This window comes from Lepidochelys kempii, chromosome 14, assembly GCF_965140285.1.
Source record: "Lepidochelys kempii isolate rLepKem1 chromosome 14, rLepKem1.hap1, whole genome shotgun sequence".
In the NCBI taxonomy this organism is placed as follows: domain Eukaryota; kingdom Metazoa; phylum Chordata; order Testudines; family Cheloniidae; genus Lepidochelys; species Lepidochelys kempii.
The window spans coordinates 38220064-38241682 of record NC_136393.1 but is presented as its reverse complement, the minus strand read 5'-3'; the positions used below and the strand labels follow the sequence as shown (position 1 = coordinate 38241682).

The 21619-nt window shown below is 52.6% G+C and overlaps 1 protein-coding gene and 2 pseudogenes across 1 annotated transcript; 1 reads left to right on the top strand and 2 right to left on the bottom strand.

Annotated features, from left to right (window-relative positions):
• Window positions 1-1672: 1672 nt before the first annotated feature.
• Window positions 1673-8981, bottom strand: LOC140898002 (von Willebrand factor A domain-containing protein 5A). The gene is given in 9 exon segments (XM_078848900.1): window positions 1673-1934; window positions 2210-2313; window positions 3181-3345; window positions 3471-3585; window positions 3840-3919; window positions 5132-5276; window positions 6590-6961; window positions 7298-7470; window positions 8516-8981. Coding segments are annotated over 7 exon segments (1116 nt in total). The 5' UTR covers window positions 6835-6961; window positions 7298-7470; window positions 8516-8981.
• A 1942-nt stretch (window positions 8982-10923) lies between these two features.
• On the bottom strand, window positions 10924-14616 carry LOC140904866 (olfactory receptor 6F1-like; annotated as a pseudogene).
• A 3167-nt stretch (window positions 14617-17783) lies between these two features.
• On the top strand, window positions 17784-21142 carry LOC140904863 (olfactory receptor 6F1-like; annotated as a pseudogene).
• The last annotated feature ends 477 nt before the right edge of the window (window positions 21143-21619 follow it).

The following is a 21619-nucleotide window of genomic DNA, read 5'->3' as shown; positions in this document are numbered from 1 at the left end:
AAACCTCCAAGCTCAGACCCAGCTTCACAAGGTTTTTTTGCCTGGGAATTTCCCTCTGGGTTTATTTCAGAGAAAACTGCTCAGAGACATTCCTGTTATGAAAAACTACTGATCCCCGCCCCACACACACACCCTGAGCTCACTGACACAAACTCACACCCCAAATTCCACCTTCACAGAGTTTTTTGCTTGGGGGTTTCCTTATTTTTTTAGTCATTTTCTTTCGAGATAATTTGCTTTATGACACTAAAAAAACCAGCCAAGAATTCCCCCTTCCTCAGCGACACAAAGGTTTTTCACCCAGGAATTTCCTTCGTTTTCTATGTCATTTTTAAAGACTGGCACAGCTCCGTGACCTTCAGGGCACATGGGTCTCTAACCCGATGAAGCGTCACCCTGGCGTTGGCCCACCCCCGGAGTCCTGACTCCCAGCCCCCTTCACCGTTCTGGGGTGCCGTCTCCGGTGGGGCCCCCTGATTGCAGGACGGTCTGCCCTTGTGTTGGGCCCCCCGGCTGAGCTTTGGGAGGCCACGGAGCCAGGACAGGCGCTTGCGAGGGAGGAGATGGCCGGCGCTGGACTTTGGGAGCTGCAGGCATGCGGGGCAGAGGTACTCACGTGCCGCAGCCAAGTCACGGGACAAGTGCCCGAAGACGCTGCGCTGGTTCGGTTCGTCCAGGCGCACTCCGCTCGCCAGCCGCTCGCAGATGGGGTCTCTCGAGACGCAGTCTATCATCTCCGTATAGTCCATGATGAAATCGAAATTTAGCGAGTAGATGGACAGACACAGAGACAGACGGACACGCAAACAGACCCAGAGAAGCAAAGGGAGGGAAGAGAATTCCGCCCCCCCTCAGACACTTAGAGCCAACGCACGGCTGGGACCCCTCCTCCATACCCCCCAGCCCCTTTCCCCGAGCTGGGACCCCCCCACACCCAGCCCCATCTTCCTCTCCCCGCAGCTCCATCACAGCCAGGATCTCCAGCTCTTGCCCCTTCCCCCCTGGCTGTGACCCCCAGATCCAGTCCCCACAGCCCCATTCTTCTCCCCTCAGCCAGGACCCCTCCTCCAGCCCCAGGGGATGCAGGGGTGGGTGCTGCACTCCATGGATGAGGGCAGGATGCTGGGGGGCGAGAGGCCCCTACTAGCCAGGTCTGCTCATGACAGCAATGTGCCCGCCCCTCCTGTCCCTGCATCTGCCCGGGTTGGTCTGTCTGTCTGACTGGGTCTGTTTCTCTCTCTGCGTCTCTCCGTCCTGTCCCCGTCTGGGTCTGTCGGCTGATTCTCGGTCTCTGTCCCTGTCTGACTCTGGGTCTCCGCATGCCTGTCTACTTCTGTCCGTCTGTCTGGCACAGACCCCTCTCTTCCGGCTGGGGTGGGGGGCGGTGCTACTCCCCGTCTCACCATGCTAGTGCCCCTGCTCTCCCCATACCCCGGAGGTATGGGGATTGGGGTCGCCGTTACCCTGGAGCAGGGAGGGGGCAGCACAGCCCCCGGGAGTCAGGGGAGCAGGGAGAGGGGCAAAGGGACATTACCCCATAAACATGATGCCCCCCCGCATGCCCCTTCTGGGTCCCCCCCTCTTACACTGGGATCCCCCTGTGCTGGGATCCCTCCCTGGCACCAGGTTCCCCCCACCTCCCCATACCGCCCCCAGTGCCAGGTTCCCCCTCCTACCTGAGTTCCCCCCACATGCTGGGTCCCCCCTGGTGCCAGGAGCCCCAGCCCCTTTGGGGGTTACCTGCCAGCGGGACATCCCACCTCACCAGCTGCCCCCGCTCCATGTCCACCCCCACGTAGGTTGTGAGGGAGCAGACGACCCCCGAGCTCAGGCTGGCCTCCAGAGCCCGGCGCCCGTCCCCCTCCGACCCCGCGCCCACGGCCCCCTCCAGCTCCAGCAGCAGCGACTTGGCGGCCAGCCGGTGAACGGGCAGCCTGTGCCAGGGAGAGAGATTCACGGGGTCAGCCCTGGACACCTGGGTTCCAGCCGCTATGGAGAGGGGAGCAGGGTCTAGTGGGATGGGGGTGGGTGGGTGCCAGGACTCCTGGGTTCTATCCTGGCCCTGGGAAGGGAGTGGGGTCTAGTGGTCACAGAAGGGGGGGCTGGTCCCATCCTGTCTCTGTTCTGCTGGGGTGAGGACATGGGGGAAGGGGGGCAGGACCCAGCTGCCTGGGGTGGGGGATGGGAGCCAGGGGAGCATTGCTGTCACCTGTCTCCATCCTGTGGCTGCAGGGAGAACTGCAGCGTCTCCTTGTAGGTCTGGTCCTGGATGCGGTACTGAAGGGTGATGCCCCCCATGGGAATGTCTGGGAGCTGTGGGGAAAGAAAGGTGGTCAGAGGTGGAATGCAAGGGGGGAGAAGATGCCCTGGGACCCCTCAGACCCAGCTTACAGAACAAAGGGGGCAAATACACCCAATGAACACCAGTTGGGAGGCTGGCTTAGTAAGCCCAATGGCCGTCATTAGGGTCCAGAGATAACAATCCCGATTGAGCTCAATGGGGCTGGGGTAGCACAGAGACTTCCAGCCCAGTGGCTATCATTAGAGGTCAGAGTTATCGATCCCCACTGAGGTCTCGTCTACACTACATACTTTGATAGAACTACATCGCTCAGGGGCATGAAAAATCCACACCCATGAGTGGCGTAGTTACACTGACCTTAGCCCCCCGTGCAGACGGTGCTACGTCGGCAGGAGAGCCTCTCCCGTCGGCTTAGAGTGTCTTCACCAGACATGCTACAATGGTGCAGCTGCACCGATGAAAACTTATAGCGTAGACCTGCCCTGAGATCAATGCAGCCAGGCTGGTACAGAGACCTGCCGCCCAGTGGCCATCATTAGGGGTCAGATTTAATCAATTCCAACACAGATCAATGGGGCTGGGGTAACACAGAGATCCCTGGCCCAATGGCCATCGTTAGGGGGTCAGAGTTAACAATCCCAACTGAAATTAATGAGGCTAGGGTAGCACAGAGACCTGCAGCCCAATGGCCATCGTTAGGGGTCAGGGTGAACTCTCCCCATTCAGAACAATGGGGCTGGGGTAGCACAGGGAGCTCCAGCCAATGGCCATCGTTAGGGGCCAGAGTTGTCGCCCAGGAGGGGACTGTGGGGCTCCTGCCTCAGTCACTGACCCCGAGCCCTGGGGGCACCCCAGTTTGGGGGACCTCGCTCTCCCACCTGGGGCTGCCCGCGGAGCTGGGCGTAGACAAGGCACTGCTGCCCAGCAAAGATCACCTCGGGGTCCCAATGCAGCAGCTCCGCCTGGATCCCAGGGGGCAGATCCCAGCTCAGTGAGATCCCAGTCACCGCCAGCTGCAGGGCCCACTTCAGAGACTGAGGCACCTGGAGGGGGACCGGCACACACAAAGTGGGCCAGGACTCCTGGGTCCTATCCCCAGCTCTGGAGGGGAGTGGGATCTAGTAGGCTAGAGTGGGGGAGCTGGGAGCCAGGATTGCTGGGTTCTCGCCTTGGGCTGCACGTGGTCCTGGCCGGTGATGAACTCGGCGCTGCCCCCCACTGCCCGGGCAATGTCTTTGATCAGAGCCGTGGAGGCCCCATCCCCGATGCCGAAGGAGAAGCACCTGAGGGGTGGGGCAGAGACTGGAGGGGGAGGGGCAGAGCTGGTGGGGCCCATCCAGTGCTGGGTGGGGGTAGGACAGTTGGAGGGGGGCCAGTAGGGCTGGCTGGACTGGGGGGGCTCCCCATGCTGGCGGGGCTGGGGGGCAGGGTGAGGCAAAGGGTTGGGCAGATGCTGGGCACTATGGTGGCGGGGGTCCACATGATGGCAATGCTAATGGGGGCAGGACTGGGGCGGGGGTTAGGCACCCCCAGTTACCTGTGGGTTCCCCAGTGATGCTGCACCTCTGCGATGATGTCCTGGGTGTTCTCTACCTCCCCGTCCGTAAACACGAACAGCTGAGCGGGGGAGAGACGCTGTCAGAGCCAGAGACCCCAACCCCCTTGGAGACACCCCCTCCCTGTTGGGAACGGGAGCAGCCCCATGCAGAGTCTGCCCCACTGACCCTCCCAGAGACCCCCAGCCCCATCCCTCCCCTCCCAGAGATCTCCCCTGAGGGGCTGACAGATGGGGACTGCTGACCTCCCCTATCTCTGTGACCCCCAACCCCGAGGCATGACCCCAACCCATCACCTGTTCACCGGCCCCTGGAGACAAGAACCCACTGACTGCTGTGGGCACTTTTCCAGGAGCTCCCTCCTGACCCCCCACCAGTGACCTCCCTGCCCCTCCCGGCTGCAGGGCACCCCCCAGAGCTGGGCACAGCACAAAGCGCTGCCCCCTCCCAGCTCTATACAGAGGTACCCCCACCCCGCGGTTGCTACCTACCACGCCCTGCTCACACCCCCAGAGGCACCAGCCCCCCATCTGGCCCAGAGCCCCAGGCCCACTCCGAGCAACCCCTTGGCCCCGCTCAGGCTTCCCCCCAGGGCCCCCAGCCCCTCTCCGATCCCCTCTCCCAGGATCTCCCCCTTGAACAGCCTCCGAGGGGAGCGGGGCGGGGGGGGGAGGGAGGGCAAGGAGGGGCCTGTAATGGCTTATGGCCCACAGCGACAGCTGGGAGCAAACACCCCATGGGCGGCAGCGGGGCACTGGGAGTGGGGGGGCGCTCAGAGTTACTGCAGAGAATCCTTCCCAGGGGGCTGGCTGGGGGGGGTCTCGCCCCCATCCTCTGGGCAAGGTGACCCCCACGTGTGGGGTGGGGAAGGGATTTTCCCCTGGCTCAGACTGGCAGAGACCCGAGGGGGTTGGTCTCCCTCAGCAGCCTGGGGCACTCACTGGTTTGAACCGGAGCAACTGGGGGGAGTCGCTGTGACCTGACGCCTGTAACTCAGGGTTCGGGGGTGCCGGTGACTCAGCCTGAGGGGTGGGGCTGTCCCCGGGGGGAGCGAGGGGCTGAGCAGTGTCAAGGGGGGCGGGGGGTGGCGGGCGAGGAGCTGGGGCCTGATGAGATGATCACAATGGTCCCTTCTGTCCTGAAAGTCTGTGAGTCTGTCCCCGCAGGCCCGCATCCCTCTCTGAGACCCCCCCCCCCATTACCCCTCGGCCCCACAATCACTCTCCAAGCCTGCCCCAGGATGCCCCTCCGGCTGGCCCCGGCGCCCCGGCACCTGGCGTGGGTGCCCGTCCCGGCAGGGGCTGCGGTAAACGACTCATAGCGGCTCCAAGATCTCGGTGCCCCCCAGGTGAGCCTGGAGCAGCTGGAGGCGCTGCAGGGACTCGGCCTTGGTCTGCTGGGTATTCTCCACGCTCTGCCTGCGGGGGGCGCCGACAGGTCTGGGGCTGGGACAGCCGGAGCCAGGGACACCCTGCCCCCAGCCAGCCGTGTCCCCAACCCACCGACACCCCTGTCCCCTAACCAGCCCTGCCCCCAAACCCACCGACACCCGTGTCCCCTAACCAGCCCTGCCCCCTAACCCACCGAAACCCGTCCCCCAACCAGCCCTGCCCCCTCACCCACCGACACCCCTGTTCCCTAACCAGCCCTGCCCCCTAACCCAGGGACACCCCTGTCCCCCAACCAGCCCTGCCCCCAAACCCACCGACACCCGTGTCCCCTAACCAGCCCTGCCCCCAAACCCACCGACACCCGTGTCCCCTAACCAGCCCTGCCCCCTAACCCACCGAAACCCGTCCCCCAACCAGCCCTGCCCCCTCACCCACCGACACCCCTGTCCCCTAACCAGCCCTGCCCCCTAACCCAGGGACACCCCTGTCCCCCAACCAGCCCTGCCCCCAAACCCACCGACACCCGTGTCCCCTAACCAGCTCTGCCCCCTAACCCACCGAAACCCGTCCCCCAACCAGCCCTGCCCCCTCACCCACCGACACCCCTGTCCCCTAACCAGCCCTGCCCCCTAACCCAGGGACACCCCTGTCCCCTAACCAGCCCTGCCCCCAACAAACAGACACACCCTGCCCCCTCACCCACCGACACCCCTGTCCCCTAAAAAGCCCTGCCCCCAAACCCACCGACACCCCTGTCCCCTAACCAGCCCTGCCCCCTAACTCACCGACACCCCTGTCCCCCAACCAGCCCTGCCCCCTCATCCACTGACACCCCTGTCCCCTAACCAGCCCTGCCCGCAACAAACAGACATGCCCTGACCCCCAACCCACAGACACACCCTGCCCCCTAACCAGCCCTGCCCCCTCACCCACCGAAACCCCTGTCCCCTAACCAGCCCTGCCCCCAAACCCACCGACACCCCTGTCCCCTAACCAGCCCTGCCCCCTAACCCACCGACACCCCTGTCCCCCAACCAGCTTTGCCCCCAACAAACAGACATGCCCTGACCCCCAACCCACAGACACACCCTGCCCCCTAACCAGCCCTGCCCCCTCACCCACCGAAACCCCTGTCCCCTAACCAGCCCTGCCCCCTCACCCACCGACACCTCTGTCCCCTAACCAGCCCTGCCCCCAACAAACAGACATGCCCTGACCCCTAACCCACCGACACCCCTGTCCCCTAACCAGCCCTGCCCCCTAACCAAGAGACACTTTCTGTCCGCTAACCAGCCTTGCCCCCTAACCCAGACAGCCCCCTCCCTGCCCTTCGGACTCACGGGTAGAACGACTCGAACTCAGACCCAAAGCCACAGATGTTGAAATAACAGCCCAGGGGCAAACTCTTCAACAGCAGGACCAGGGTCTCCTGGGGACAGACAGACGGATGGAGAGTCAGCCCCACGGGCCCAGCCAGCCTGGGCTGCTCCCCCGACACGGCCCCACGGGCCCATCTAGCGCAGCCTCCCGCCTGGCCGTCCCTTGGTGCTGCTGATGCGCTGGCGGGACAGGTCTCTGCGTCCATGGGGCAGGCCGTGCTGCCGGAGCGGCCCAGCAGGAGGACGAACTCCCCGGCTGGCTCTGGGCCGGCACCGCCTCGGGCACTCTGGGCAGCAGGGTCATCATCACGGCCGGGTCGCCCATCAGGGAGCCTGCGGGGAGATGGGGGCAAGCCTGCAAATGGGGTGGGCATGGGGTCGAGCCCTGGTGAGCTGCCCCCTCAGAGCCCCATGACTGCCCCCAGAGACCCACCCCCACTGCTCGATCCCCCACCCCCTCAATCACCCAAAGAGTCTGGCCCAGGCTCCCCCTTTCGGGACCCACCCCGCGCCCTACACCACATCTCTCACCCCCTGGGACCTTCCCCCCACCCACAGCCCCGTTCCTTGGAACCCACCCCTCAGCCCAGAACCCTCCCCCTGCCCCACCCCCAGCACCCTCCTCCCAGCAGGGATGGCTGGGACCCAGGTGTCCGGGTGAGCCCTTACCTGGGCAGTGGTTAGGTTCCCGGCTGTATAGCTCAGGGGGGTGAGGGGTCAGTTGGAGAGCACGTGGTCGATGCCGTGGGGCGACTGCAGCATGGCACTCAGGCTCAGGGTGTAGGGCAGCTCCCCCTGGAGGACCCATGGGACCTCCTGGGTGATGTTCTCCCCATCCCACCCTGCAGAGAGAGACACAGGGGTAAGGGCCGGGGGCTGGGAGAGTGGGGGGAGGATGGGGGGTATGAGTTATTGGGGGGGTATTGGGCTGGGATATCAGGGGATTTCGGGATGGCTGGGGTGGGTCATATACCCTGGGGCGGGGACTGCAGACCCTGGAGGGGGGCACTTACCGCAGGGAACACAGTAGTGGCCTATGGGGCATTTTGGGGGCTATGTGGGTCTTTCACTGTGGTACGTAGAAGGGGCTATGGAGGTTTCAGGGGGTACAGGCTGCGGGGTCACTCACCGTGGGGTGTGTAGCTGGGGTTCTGGGGGCTATGTGGTACAGGGAGCTGTGCGGGATCTAGGGCACCTAAAGGTCTGGTCTCAACATGGGGCATGTAAAAGGGGTACAGCATGGCTGGAAGCACACAGCTGGGGTACAGGGGAGTATGAGGGGGAATCTGTGGGTCTCACCATGGGGTGCATAGCGGGGACAGGGGGATCTGTGGGTCTCACCATGGGGCGCGTGGGGGGGGGGTCTGTTGGTGTCACAGTGATGGTGGTAGGGGATCTGTAGGTCTCACTGAAGGGCGCAGAGTGGGGACAGGGGATCTGTGGGTCTCACAGTGGGGCACGTAGCAGAGGCGCAGGGGGATCTGTGGGTCTCACCGTGGGGCGTGTAGCGAGGGTGTAGCACAGTCGGCAGCACGTAGCGGGCGGCCCCGTCATGCTCCAGCGGCAGCTTGCAGGAGTAGCTCAGGGTCAGCATCGCCTCCTCCCCGGGGGCAAATTCCCCAGGGAGCAGCTGAACACGTCGCCCCCGGCCACCTCCTGCTGCAGCAGGAACGAGCTCTGCCCCCGGCCACCGCGTCCCCGTACAGCTCCTGTGCCTGCCGGGAGAGACAGGGTCACCCCGAGATCCCCGTCCCCCAAGATCCCCTGCCCCCCCGACCAGCACATCCCTATACAGCTCATGCACCTGCTGGGAGAGATGGGGTCACCCCGAGATCCCCCCAGCCCGGTCCCCTCCTCTCTCCCCCCCGGGACCCCCTCCCCCAGCACCTGTCTCTTCTCCTGGAGCTGGGCCTGGATCCAGGCCCCCCGCAGCCGGGCCTGGAAGACGTCGACAGCCGCCTCGGCGTCCACGGGGAATTTGAACACGGCCTCCACGGGCCCCAGCTCCTCGTTCCTGCAGAGCAGCTGGCAGCCCACGTCCGCCACAAAGCCTCGGATCAACACCGACACCGAGCTGCGGTGCAGGGGCACTGGGGGGAGGGGGACATCAGCCACAGGCCCCCCCACGGGCACCGGGGGGAGGAGCCACGTCAGCCATGGGGCCACCCTCCCCCTCACAGCACCGTCCCCCGCAGCCCTGACTCACCCGGCTCCTTGGAGCTGGTCAGGAGGCCGCAACTCATCATCTCGGCTCTGGGGTCGGGGATCTGTGTGAGGGGAAGGTCGGGGGGTGAGATACGGGGTTCCCATGGAAACTGATGGCCACAGGGTGCCCTGACACCCCCCCCCACACACACACACTTAGTGATGGCTCTGAGACCCCAGCCCCACCCCTCTGCTCAGCCAGGTCCTGTGGCAGGGAGTCCCACAGGCCCAAGCTCCTGAGATCAGAGTCATGGCTCTGCCCCAACTGCGCCAGCCCCCGCAGGGAGGGGCAGGCAGGGACTGGGGTACAGCTGGTAGTTGGGGGATGGAGAGAGAAACATAGGGGGATGTATGGGGATGGATGGACAGATGGAAGGAAGGAGAGGTGCAGGGGTCAGACGGACAGATGGAATGAAGCGGGATGGGGGACTCGTGCGTTAGAACGAGGGGGCTGGGAGCCAGGACTGCTGGGTTTTATCCCCAGCCCCTGGTGGGGGCCCCTGGAACAGTGACAGGGGTTGCAGAGGACTCGGCTCGGTCACTGGGGGGTTGTTAACCCGGCTAGGCCCTTCTCCCCACTGTCGCCCTGCAGAGAAGCAGAGGTATGTGGAGCAGGCTCCAGCTCCTGGCCGTTCTTGGCAGGGACACGGCCCTGCTATTTACTCAGCTTTCACCCCAGGCTGGAGCAGTCGCCATAGACCCCCCCACCCCAACGGGGGTGAAATGCAGCCCTTGGCCGTGCCCAGGGGCTCCCGGCGTTCTTGCTCCACGCCCCCGAGCCGTTCAGCCTGGGCCTTGGATTTGCTGCCTTACGACGGGGTAAGAGGGCGGCAGCCGGTTGATTTCTCCCGCAGCAGAAATCTGGCTCTGAGGCGCGCAGGGAGTCTCTGCGGAGGAGCGGGGAGCTGAGGGTGGGATCGGGGCGAGGAACGCCAGAGCTGCCGTGAGCGAGAGGGGCTCCCAACCCCACTCTCCGAGCCTCGTTTCTGCTGGCCACCACTCCAGCCCCCTGGAGAATTCCCAGCTGGAAGGTGGGACGGGGAGACTGGGATCACCTGGGGGGCCGGGGGTGGGGGGGGAGGGAACGTAGGCAGATTACTAGACAAACCTCCTGCCCGGCTTCACACATGGCCCAGGATGGAGAATCCACCCAAGCCCCCGGGGAGTTGGGCCAGCAGCTAATTCCCGCCCCCTCCCCCCCGACAGGTGAGCCTCCCTCCTCGCCTGAATTCATCTGCCTGCAACTCCCAGCCACAGGACAGGCCACGTTCCCCCCCGCAGGTATTTACCGCCTCTCTGGGCTGCGCTCCGTAGGCTGGGAAAGGGCTGAGGCCAGGGCAGGGCTCCAGCAGGGCGCGGGGCGGGTTGGTTGTTCCCGGCACTGAACTCTGATGCCTAATTCCCCGCCCGGCGGAAGGGAGTCGGCGTGAAACTTCGGCCGATTCACAGGCGGCGGCTCCTGCTGCAGCAGCTGCTTCTTGGGGTGCAAGGGAACCGCAGGCGGAGCTGCAGGGCGGGGTGGGCGGGGGTGGGGAGCTCCGACCCCTCATGGGACCCAGCGGACCCCAGGAGCCTGTGGGGAGCAGGTCAGGGCCGGTGCCCCCCGGTGCAAAAGGGGAGGGCTGAGATTTGTGTCGTCACACCGGCCCGGCGCCATGGGGATGGCCCCTGGGAAACCCACGCAGGGAGAAGCGCGGAAAGGGAGGGTGGATCGGGGGGGGGGGGCGGAGCAGAAACGTTTCGGGGTCACATCATCAAAATTTTGTAAGCTATTCTCACATATTTTCAGTCCAAACCAGCAGAATCCGTGTGAAATCAATCTTTCCAAAATTTTGGAATGCCCGTGTACTAAAAACAAAGAAAAAAAGAAGCCTACAAAAATACCCATCTGGGTTTTTACCCAGTCTGTAACTGGAACCGGAACTTTATTCTGAATCCCCTTCAAAATCCACTGGGGTCTTGATTTGAGGTTCCTGTGGGTTTATCTTACCTCGGTTTGGAAGGGTTAAATTTTTATCAGTAAATGTCAGGAAATGCCAGTTTCGCCACACAGAACGTCAACCGCCCCCCCCCCCCAAAAAAACGGTCCAAAAAACCAGTTGTCATTAAATAATTATTCTGTGACCCACCTTGTTGTCTGACATGCCACAGTAATTTCCCACAAGTGTGAAAATACAAATAGACAATATTTTTTTTAAAAAATGCTCACAAATAAACCTTGATATTCTCTGTCAAAATTATAAAAAATAAAAATTGAATTCTGCCAAGCCTGTTGATATCTCTATCCTCTCCCCAGGCCTTAATAGAAATAAATAATTGGCACATGTGCAATTTGTTTCATTTTAAATTAAATACAAAGTAAGAGGATAATAATGCATAAGGGCTGGATTTTGAAAGGTATTTAGGTGCTTAATGGGGTTTTAAAAAGTATCTAGGCCCTTAAAACTCATAGAAAATCCCATTAGGCACCTAAATACATTTAACAATCTGGCTGTAAATGTTCAAGGATGTGAGACACTAAGGACCAGATTGTTAAAGGTATTTAGTCACCTAACTCACACTGATTTCCATTGGAGTTGGGCAGCTAATTATCTTTAGACTTCTGGCCCTCAGGGATTGTTGTTGTTTTTTCAGTACCCTATCAACTTTGGTATATCTTCCATGTGCAGACTCATTTTTCTTTCACCACATTTTCTGTGACAGCCAATGACCTCCAGCACATTTTGAAAAACATCGCTTCCCTGAATACATGTCTCAGGGCTTCTTTTACCTCTGGGTTCCTCAGTGTGTAGATGAAAGGGTTCAACAGGGGTGTGACAATAGTATTCAAGACGGTGACTATTTTGGTCAATTCCAATGAGTTCTGCATGGAAGGGTTGACATGTAGGAAAATGGTCGAACCGAACCAGATAATCACAACTGTGAGATGGGAAGAGCAAATTAAAAAGGCCCTTCTCCATTCCTTATCTGATGGGATTGTCAGGACAGTGGAAATGATGTAAATGTAGGAGAGCAGGGTTATGACACAGGAGCCCAGGATGAAGATGAAGGAGATGATAAAGGCCACCGGATCAATAAGGTAGGTATCTGTGCAGGAAAGAACTATCCACGGTGCTATGTCCCCAAAAAAGTGATGGATGACACTAGGGCACAGAAGGACAACCTGGTGATCAGAAATGCTGGGACAGAAATAGCCAGGAAACCACACAACCAAGAGCCAACAGCCAGCTGAGCAGTCAAGGTGCTGTTCAGGATGGAGCTGTAGAGCAAAGGATAGCATATAGCCAAATAGCAGTCGTAGGCCATGACAGCCAAGAGAAAATCTCTGTGCATCCTAGGGAGAAAACAAAATATATTCGTAGGACACAGCTGACGAAGAAGATGGATTTGCTTTGGGACACAAGGTTGGCAAGCGTCTTTGGGATACAAGCTGTGGTCTGCCATACCTCCGGGAAGGAGAAATTGCAGAGAAGGAAGTACATTGGGGTGCGAAGGTGATGGCTGGTTGCCACTAGGACTATGATCGCCACATTTCCTGTGACAAGGAAGAGCACAAAGAGCGAGATCTGCAAATATTAGGTCCCAGGGAATCCCAGGAGAATAAATTCCTTCACACTGGTGTGATAGCCCTTTTCCAGTGCGGTCAGCTGTTTTACCTGCCAAAACAAATGAAGACATGAAATTAAACTGATTAAACACAACCGTGGCTCTGTGGGTTACAGATGATTTTGATGCACAGGAAGAGCAGATAATTAAAAGAGGCAGGAAATAATGGTTTAAGGCTGAAAATATCCTATTGCTATTACATTTCTGGAGCCTTCCTGCTCACAGGGTGAATTTAAGCTTGTCCTAAATTTTCCTGTGGAAACTTTTTTTCCAGTGGAAAGTGGCTTTTTTTTGGACCAAAAAGAAACTTTCAGGATAGAAATTCCATTTTCAGGTGTTCCTTGAAAAACACAATTTTTAGTTTTTGTCAATGAAACATGTTTTTTCCACGGTCAGCATCCAAAGCCCAAGATTGATTTTATTTTAATTGATATTTTTGTTGTTTTAAATTGAAAATTTTCAAATACAAAGTTGTTTTCTGGGTGTGTGTGGGGGGCAAGGGTTGTCCTTTTGACAAAACCCTGAAAAATTTCAACAGAAAAAACAACATTTTTCCTGTAAATTCTTCAGGATTCAGGAGCCAAATCATTTTCAAATGAGACCTATGGGTGTTAGGCATTCAGCACAATCTGTGATTCCTTTAGAAGTGAACAAAACCCCATCGTCTCTTTTGAAAATCCCTGCTAAATAGGGTGAGCTTTTCAAAAGTTCTCAGTATAGGCCTATTTCTGCTCCCGAGGAAGGAAGTCAATAGGATTTTTGTCACTGAGTCAGTGGGAGCAGACTTAGGTCAATACTGAACACATGAGATTTGTACCTGTCAATTTCCTTCCTACAATGCAAGAGGACCTTTAATTCTTTTTATGCAGAAAGTCTCAGGTTCTATGCCTGCTGAAGTCCCAGGTTGGAGTGGGGATGTTATACAAAGTTGCAGTTCAGAGGACAGCTACTCAATTTTGGAGCATAAATAACCATTTACATCTATAAACCAGCATTCATTTTGGGTGGTTGAAAATGAGTCAGTTGCAACCTCCTTTGACCAATTGAGACTGAGGTGTGCAAGGTCATGCAATGTGCCAATTACAGCAAAGCTCAGGGCCAGAGAGGACCAAAGAACAAAAGGAAGCAATTTTCCTAAAAAAAAAAAAAATCAGAAAATGCATCCCTTTTTTATCAGAATTTTAAATACTGATGAAGAATTTCATCAAAACTGTGAATTTCAAACATTTTTGACCAGCTGTGCCAGGAGTCTGCACTTCTTCTCCCCGTTTAGTCATTCGAACATACTTCTCGACCAGAACCGTTAATAGAACCCAGGAGCCCTGATTCTCAGCCCCTGCTCTGCTCAAACCACGATCCTAACTCCCCTCAAAGAATGGGAATAGAACCCAAGTGTACTGATTCCTGGTCCTTTGATACAACAGCTATTCTACGCATCCCTAATAGAGCTCAGCACAGAATCCAGGTATCCTCACTCCCACACAACAGACCGCAAGCCCCACAAATACAGCAAAACTGTAATATGTCGAGTTTCTAAAACACCTTCAGAAAAAAATATCAGGTTCCCACTGCTGGCCAAAAGTTTCCTTCACAGATGGATTAATGCTGAGGTCTCAAATTTGAGGCATTCAGAATTAGAAGCCACTTTTGAAAAAGTTGTCCCTACCTTGAAATCTATCAATGACTTTTACAGTGAATGTTCTGAATTTTTGTTTGATTGCTTGTTTTGGGTGTTCTGATTTTTCATTTTTCATAACCTAAATTTAGTCCCCCTCCCTATTTGGATTTGAATTTGCAAAGGATCGGAAAGGAGTTATGAAATGTAATGGAGTTGGGTGCCTAACTCCCACAGACACCTTTGAAAATCCCAGCCTTAAATATTTTGTATCAAAGTCTAATCAACATGGGCAATCAACAATTATATTTTCTCCCTCTTCAATATAAGCCATTTATTTTGTTATGAATAACATCCTATGAATAACATCTAATGCCCTGATTCTGCAAACAGTTAATACATAAATAAACTTGCATATATAGACATATATAAAATAAAAATGCCTAAATTTACTCACATGAATGATTCCTTTGAAGTCAAGGGTTCCACTCACATGAGTAAAGTGAGGAAAATAAGTAAAATTTGTAAACATTTTTAAACAATGGAACTTACTGCAACTCATCATTCAGCAAATCTTCTCACTGGGCAAACCTTCAGCTGGTGTGAATTATCAATAGACAGGGCTGATGAGAGCGGGAAGGGTGTGGAACAATTGTACTGAGGTCCTGAGCTCAGTGCCCCCGCAAAACTATCTAACTATAGGGTGAAAGGGGAGGGGGAAAACATAATTTACCGGGCCTCCAAATTTCTCTCAGCAGACCTCTCAATGGAGCTACGATTATTTAGACCAACTGAGGATCTGGCTCTTTGTATTCAGTCTCCACTGATGGAAAGAGCTGAACCTAGCAAAATTTCTGGAACAGTTAAAACACCTGATTGACAAAATCTACTTGCCTGCCCTTTATCACGATGAAAATGATGAAAACAGCCGTGATATTCTATTTTCTCCATAAAAAGAAGGACTCATCTCAGCTGAATGGTAGAGATAATCTTTTCAAGACTTTCCTTGTACCAACGAGACCTTATTGGCTTGCAGGGAACTGTATGCCTTTCACAGTAAATTATGTTAAAAATATGGAATTCCTTTAAAAAAATACCTCGTTTGTCAGTGAACTGTAAGCACTCAGAACCAAGTTGGACACTAAGATGACGATTGATTAGATAGATAGGATAGGATTAAAGTTCAAATGATCTGGACAAACTGGAGAAATGGTCTGAAGTAAATAGGATTAAATTCCATGAAGACAAATGCAAAGTACTTCACTTAGGAAGAAACAATCAGTTGCACATATACACAATGGGAAATGACTGCCCAGGGAGGAGTACTGTGGAAAGGGATCTTGGGGCCATAGTGGGTCACAAGCTAAACATGAGTCAGTAGCGTAACACTGTTTCAAAACAAAGAGCAAATATCATTCTGGGATGTATTAACAGGAGTGTTGTAAGCAAGACACAAGAAGTCATTCTTCTGCTCTATTCTGCGCTGATTAGGCCTCAACTGGCGTATTGTGTCCAGTTCTGGGCACCACATTTCAGGAAAGATGTGGACAAATTGGAGAAAGTCCAGAGAAGAACAACAAAAATGATGAAAGGTCTAGAAAACATGACCTATGAGGGAAGACTGGGGGGGAGGGGGAGAGGGAAAGGGCTTGTTTAGTCTGGAGACAAGAAGACTGAGGGGGGACGTGATAACAGTTTTCAAGTACATGAAAGGTTGTTACAAGGAGGAGGGAGGTAAATTGTTCTCATTAACCTGTGAAGATAGAACAAGAAGTAACAGGCTTAAATTGCAACAAGGGCAGTTTAGGTTGGACATTAGGAAAAACTTCTGAATTGTCAGGGTAGTAAAGCACTGGAATAAATTGTCTAGGGAAGTTGTGGAATCTCTATCTTTGGAGATTTTTAAGAGCAGGTTAGACAAACACTGTCAGGGATGGTCTAGATAATACCCTTTTAACAAAGTTAAAATAATTTTCTAACCTCAGATCAAGTTCGGTGGTTGCTTCAGATATTGATGTCTAAGGGAATTGCTTGTGTGACTTGTGGTTAGCCAGTGGGGTAAAAGCAAAGTCTTCTCTGTCTGGCTGGTTTGCTTTGCCCTGGTGTGCACAGAAACCCCAGCCTTGGGCTGTAACTGCCCTGCTTGAAGCTATTTGATCTGAATGGGCACTCTCCGTTGGGTCCCGCCAGAACCAGCATCGTTACACTGATAAGGGACTCAATTAATAAAGAAATAAAGTAATATAATTAATGTCATTTAACATGGGTTTATGGTAAATAGATCCTGTCAAACTAACTTGGTATCATTTTTGATGACATTACAATTGTGATTGATAAAGGCAATAGTGCTGATATAATAGACTTCTCTATGGCATTTGACTTAGTACTGCCTGACATTTTTGGATGTCAGGATGGATTTTTGGTGTGGATTGCACTCTCAGCAAATTTGCGGATGATACTAAACTGGGAGGAGGGGTAGATATGCTGGAGGGGAGGGATAGGATACAGAAGGACCTAGACAAATTGGAGGATTGGGCCAAAAGAAATCTGATGAGGTTCAATAAGGATAAGTGCAGGGTCCTGCACTTAGGATTGAAGAATCCAATGCGTCGCTACAGACTAGGGACCGAATGGCTAGGCAGCAGTTCTGCGGAAAAGGACCTAGGGGTGACAGTGGACGAGAAGCTGGATATGAGTCAGCAGTGTGCCCTTGTTGCCAAGAAGGCCAATGGCATTTTGGGATGTATAAGTAGGGGCATAGCGAGCAGAACGAGGGACGTGATCGTTCCCCTCTATTCGACATTGGTGAGGCCTCATCTGGAGTACTGTGTCCAGTTTTGGGCCCCACACTACAAGAAGGATGTGGATAAATTGGAGAGAGTCCAGCGAAGGGCAACAAAAATGATGAGGGGTCTGGAACACATGACTTATGAGGAGAGGCTGAGGGAGCTGGGATTGTTTAGCCTGCAGAAGAGAAGAATGAGGGGGGATTTGATAGCTGCTTTCAACTACCTGAAAGGGGGTTCCAAAGAGGATGGCTCTAGACTGTTCTCAATGGTAGCAGATGACAGAACGAGGAGTAATGGTCTCAAGTTGCAGTGGGGGAGGTTTAGGTTGGATATTAGGAAAAACTTTTTCACTAGGAGGGTGGCGAAACACTGGAATGGGTTACCTAGGGAGGTGGTGGAATCCCCTTCCTTAGAAGTTTTTAAGGTCAGGTTTGACAAAGCCCTGGCTGGGATGATTTAACTGGGAATTGGTCCTGCTTCGAGCAGGGGGTTGGACTAGATGACCTTCTGGGGTCCCTTCCAACCCTGATATTCTATGATTCTATGATTCTATGATTTTGACTAAACCACTAGAAGGATACAAAAATAACATGGCACACAATACATGGACTAAAAGCTGGCTCACGGTTAGGTCTCAAAATGTAATTGTTAAAGGGAATTGTCTTGGAACAGGTATGTTTCCAGTGGGGTCCAAGAGGGTTCTGTTCATATCCTAACTCTATTTAACATTTTTTAATGATATGGAAGATGACATAAACTCATCACTGATAAAGTTTGCAAATGACACAAAAATGAGGAAGTAGTTAATAATGAAGAGGACAGGGTTACAGAGGGATCTGGATCGCTTGGTAAGCTGGGCGCAAGCAAACAATGTGATTTTACTATGGCTAAATGTGAATGTCTACATCTAGGAACAAAGCATGTAGGACATACTTGCAGGATGTGGAACTCTATTGTGGGTAACAGTGATTCTGAAAAAGATTTGGCGGTCATGGTGGATAATCAGCTGAACATGAGCTCCCAGTGTGATGCTGTGCCAAAAGGACTAATGCAACTCTTGGATGCATAAACAGGAAAAAGACTACGTCCAGTTCTTGTGTCAACAGTTCAAAAAGGACGTTGATCAATTGGAGAGGGTTCAGAGAAGAGCCATGAGAATGATTAAAAGTTTAGGAAGCACGCCTTATAGTGACAGACCCAAGGAGCTCAATCTATTTAGCTTAACGAAAAGAAGGTTAATAAATTCCTTCATGGTCTCTTCAGTCTAGCATAGAAAGGGATAACACCATACAATGGCTAGAACTTTAAGCTAGGCAAAATCAGACTGGAAATATGGCGTACAGTGAGAGTAATTAACTTTTGGAGCAATTTACTAACGGTCACGGTGGATTCTCCATCACTGAGAATTTTTCAATCAAGATTGGATGTTTTTTCTAAAAGATCTGCTCTATAAATTATTTTGGAGAAGGTCTATGTCCTGTGTTATACAGAAGGTCAGACTAGATGATCACAATGGTCCCTTCTGGCTTTGGAATCTATGAATCAATGAAATCAATGACTTTAGGTGCCTTGGTGTTCTGAAAATCCCACTTCATGCCTAAATACCATTTAAAATCTGGCCCTGGGTGACAAGAGAGCCTAAATCCAATTTTCAAAAGAGCTTTAATCTTTCAGAGCCAGATTTTCGAAAGTATGAAGATGTCTAAAGCTTCAGGTAGATGCTCAGCGGGATTTTCAAAAACACCTAACCACATTAGGTGCCTAACCTGCTTAAGCATTTTTGTCAGTCTGCACCGTTGACATCTAAACACTTTTGAAACTCTAGCTCTTAGGCTCCTAATCAACTTACATGATTTTGTAATGGGATTTAGGCTTCTATATCATTTAAGCACTGTCATAAATATAAAGGGAAGGGTAACCACCTTTCTGCATACAGTGCTATAAAATCCCTCTTGGACAGAGGCAAAACCCTTTCACCTTTAAAGGGCTAAGAAGTTAAGATAACCTCGCTGGCACCTGACCAAAATGACCAATGAGGAGACAAGATACTTTCAAAGCTGGAGGGGGAGGAACAAAGGGTCTGTCTGTCTGTCTGTGTGATGCTTTTGCTGGGAACAGATCAGGAATACAACTCAGAACTCCTGTAAAAAGTTAGTCAGTACTCTAGCTAGAAATGCATTAGATTTCCTTTTGTTTAATGGCTGGTAAAATAGACTGTGCTGAATGGAATGTATATTCCTGTTTTTGTATCTTTTTGTAACTTAAGGTTTTGCCTAGAGGGATGCTCTATGTTTTGAATCTGATTACCCTGTAAGGTATTTACCATCCTGATTTTACAGAGGTGATTCTTTTACCTTTTCTTTCATTAAAATTCTTCTTTTAAGAACCTGATTGCTTTTTCATTGTTCTTAAGTTCCAAGGGTTTGGGTCTGTGTTCACCTGTACAAATTGGTGAGGATTTGATCAAGCCTTTCCCAGGAAAGGGGGTGTAGGGCTTGGGGGGATACTTTGGGGGAAGAAGTCTCCAAGTGGGCTCTTTCCCTGTAGTTTGTGTAACACGCTTGGTGGTGGCAGCATAGGGTTCAAGGACAAGGCAAAATTTGTACCTTGTGGAATTTTTTTAACCTCAGCAGGTAAGAATAAGCTTAGGGGATCTTTCATGCAGGTCCCCACATCTGTACCCTAGAGTTCAGAGTGGGAAAGGAATCTTGACAGGCACCCTTGAAAATTGTACCTGTGATGTCTAACAATCCATGTAACAAAGCTTCTCCTGAATTATGATCTTTTGTATCTTGACAGATGGAGCCTGTGACTGGAATAGAGAAGGAAATCTACTCCAGGATATAGGAATTTATCCTTCTGGGCTTCCTCCGTAGTCAATATTTGCAGATCTCTCTGTCTGTGGTGTTTACCATGATGTATGTCCTGACAGTTGCAGGAAATGTTGCCATCCTAGTCCTAGTGAGGGCCAGCCATCAACTCCGCACCACCATGTACTTCTTCCTTTGCTACCTCTCCTTGCTGGAGATATGATACCCCACAGCCTGTGTTCCCAAGACCATTGCAATTTTCCTGGGGAAAAACAGAACCATCCCCTTTAGTAGCTGCATCCTGTAGATATACTTCATTTTCTCCCTGGGCTGCACAGAATATTTCCTCTTGTCCGCCATGGCCTATGACTGCTATCTGGCTATTTGCTACCCATTGCACTATAGCACCATCATGAACAGCACCTTCTCTGCTCAGCTGGCCCTTGGCTCCTGGGTGTGTAGTTTCCTGGCTATTTCTATCCCAGAATCCCTGAGAGTTAGATTGTCCTTCTGTGGCACTAACGTCATTACTCGTTTCTTCTGCAGCATAGATTCCTTCATCATTCTCTCCTGCCCAGACACCTATGTGATTGAGATGGCAGCTTTTATCATCTCGATCATCGTCATCCTGGGATTATGTTCAATAACTCTGGTCTCCTACATTTACACCCTCTCCACCATACTGAGAATCCCGTCAGCCCAAGGCCAGCAAAAGGCCTTTTCCACTTGCTCTTCCCCTCTCACTCTTGTGATTATATGGTACAGCTCCACCATCTTCCTGTATGTCAGGCCTTCCAGACAGAATGCCTTGGACATGAACAAGACTGTCAACACTTTGAATACTATTGTAACTCCGCTGTTCAACCTCTTCATTGACAGTCTGAGAAACAAAGAGGTGAAGGAGACTTTATGGAAGGTATTCAGTGGGACATGAAGTTGTTTTTGAATGGCTTAGATGTTACTGGGTCTGATTCTCAGCCTATGCTCATGTTCCTTTTGGTAGTAACCGTCCTTGTTGTTGTTCTTTTAATCCTGGTTCCAGTTTTACATTTACAACTTTTGTATTTGGGTAAAATGTTCAGAAGTGCCTAAGGGCCAGATTTGCAAAGGAATTTAGGCACCTAAAGATTCAGATAGGCCCCTAAACACCATGAAAGATGTGGTTTCTAGGAGCCTAATTTTTATTGAAAATCTACTGGACGTGAGCTCCTAAGGGGCATATTTTCAAAGATATTTTGGTGTCTAAAGATGCAGATAGTTGTTTAGTGGGCTTTTCCAAAGCACTTCAGCAGATGAGGCACCAAAATCCCATTGATTTCAGTGGTAGCTACAAATACTTTTGAAAATCTGTCCCTTAAAATCTCTCGAGAGGTCCCATTGGCATGAATGAACATCTTTCAACTGAATTAAATGGCCTTTCGATCAGGCCCTATGTAGACATTACTTTTAGCAATTCACATTTAGGCCCCCATCCTGAGATCCTTACTCAAGTGCTGAATTATATTATTTTGAGTCGTCCACTTGACTCTAATGGGACTACTCACACTAGGAAAGAAAGCTTGTGCATAAAGCGTGTGCAAGATCAAGACTTTAGTGACACTGAATCTACACTCAGAAGTTTGTCCTAAGTTTAAATTTGTAGCAACTCCAGAATTTTCATTATCTGTGATGTATGACTGGTTGGCCAACTCACACGACATTGTGTCTGTTCCTTGGTTCAATAGCTGAAAAATTATTAAACAGCAGACTAAAGAACAACATGCAGGAAATAAAGAATGATGAACAACGATGGTGGATTTTTTTTTTTATTAGTGAAGAATTTCAAAAAATCAAATTTATTTCCCTTTTTAAGGGTTCTAAGTTTGGGGGTCCTACATGTTGGTAAATGGAAACAATTCAATCAAGTTTTTTTATAAAGTTTTCCGTTTAAATGTGGTCAAAAAATCACTAAGTCAACAGTTCTTTA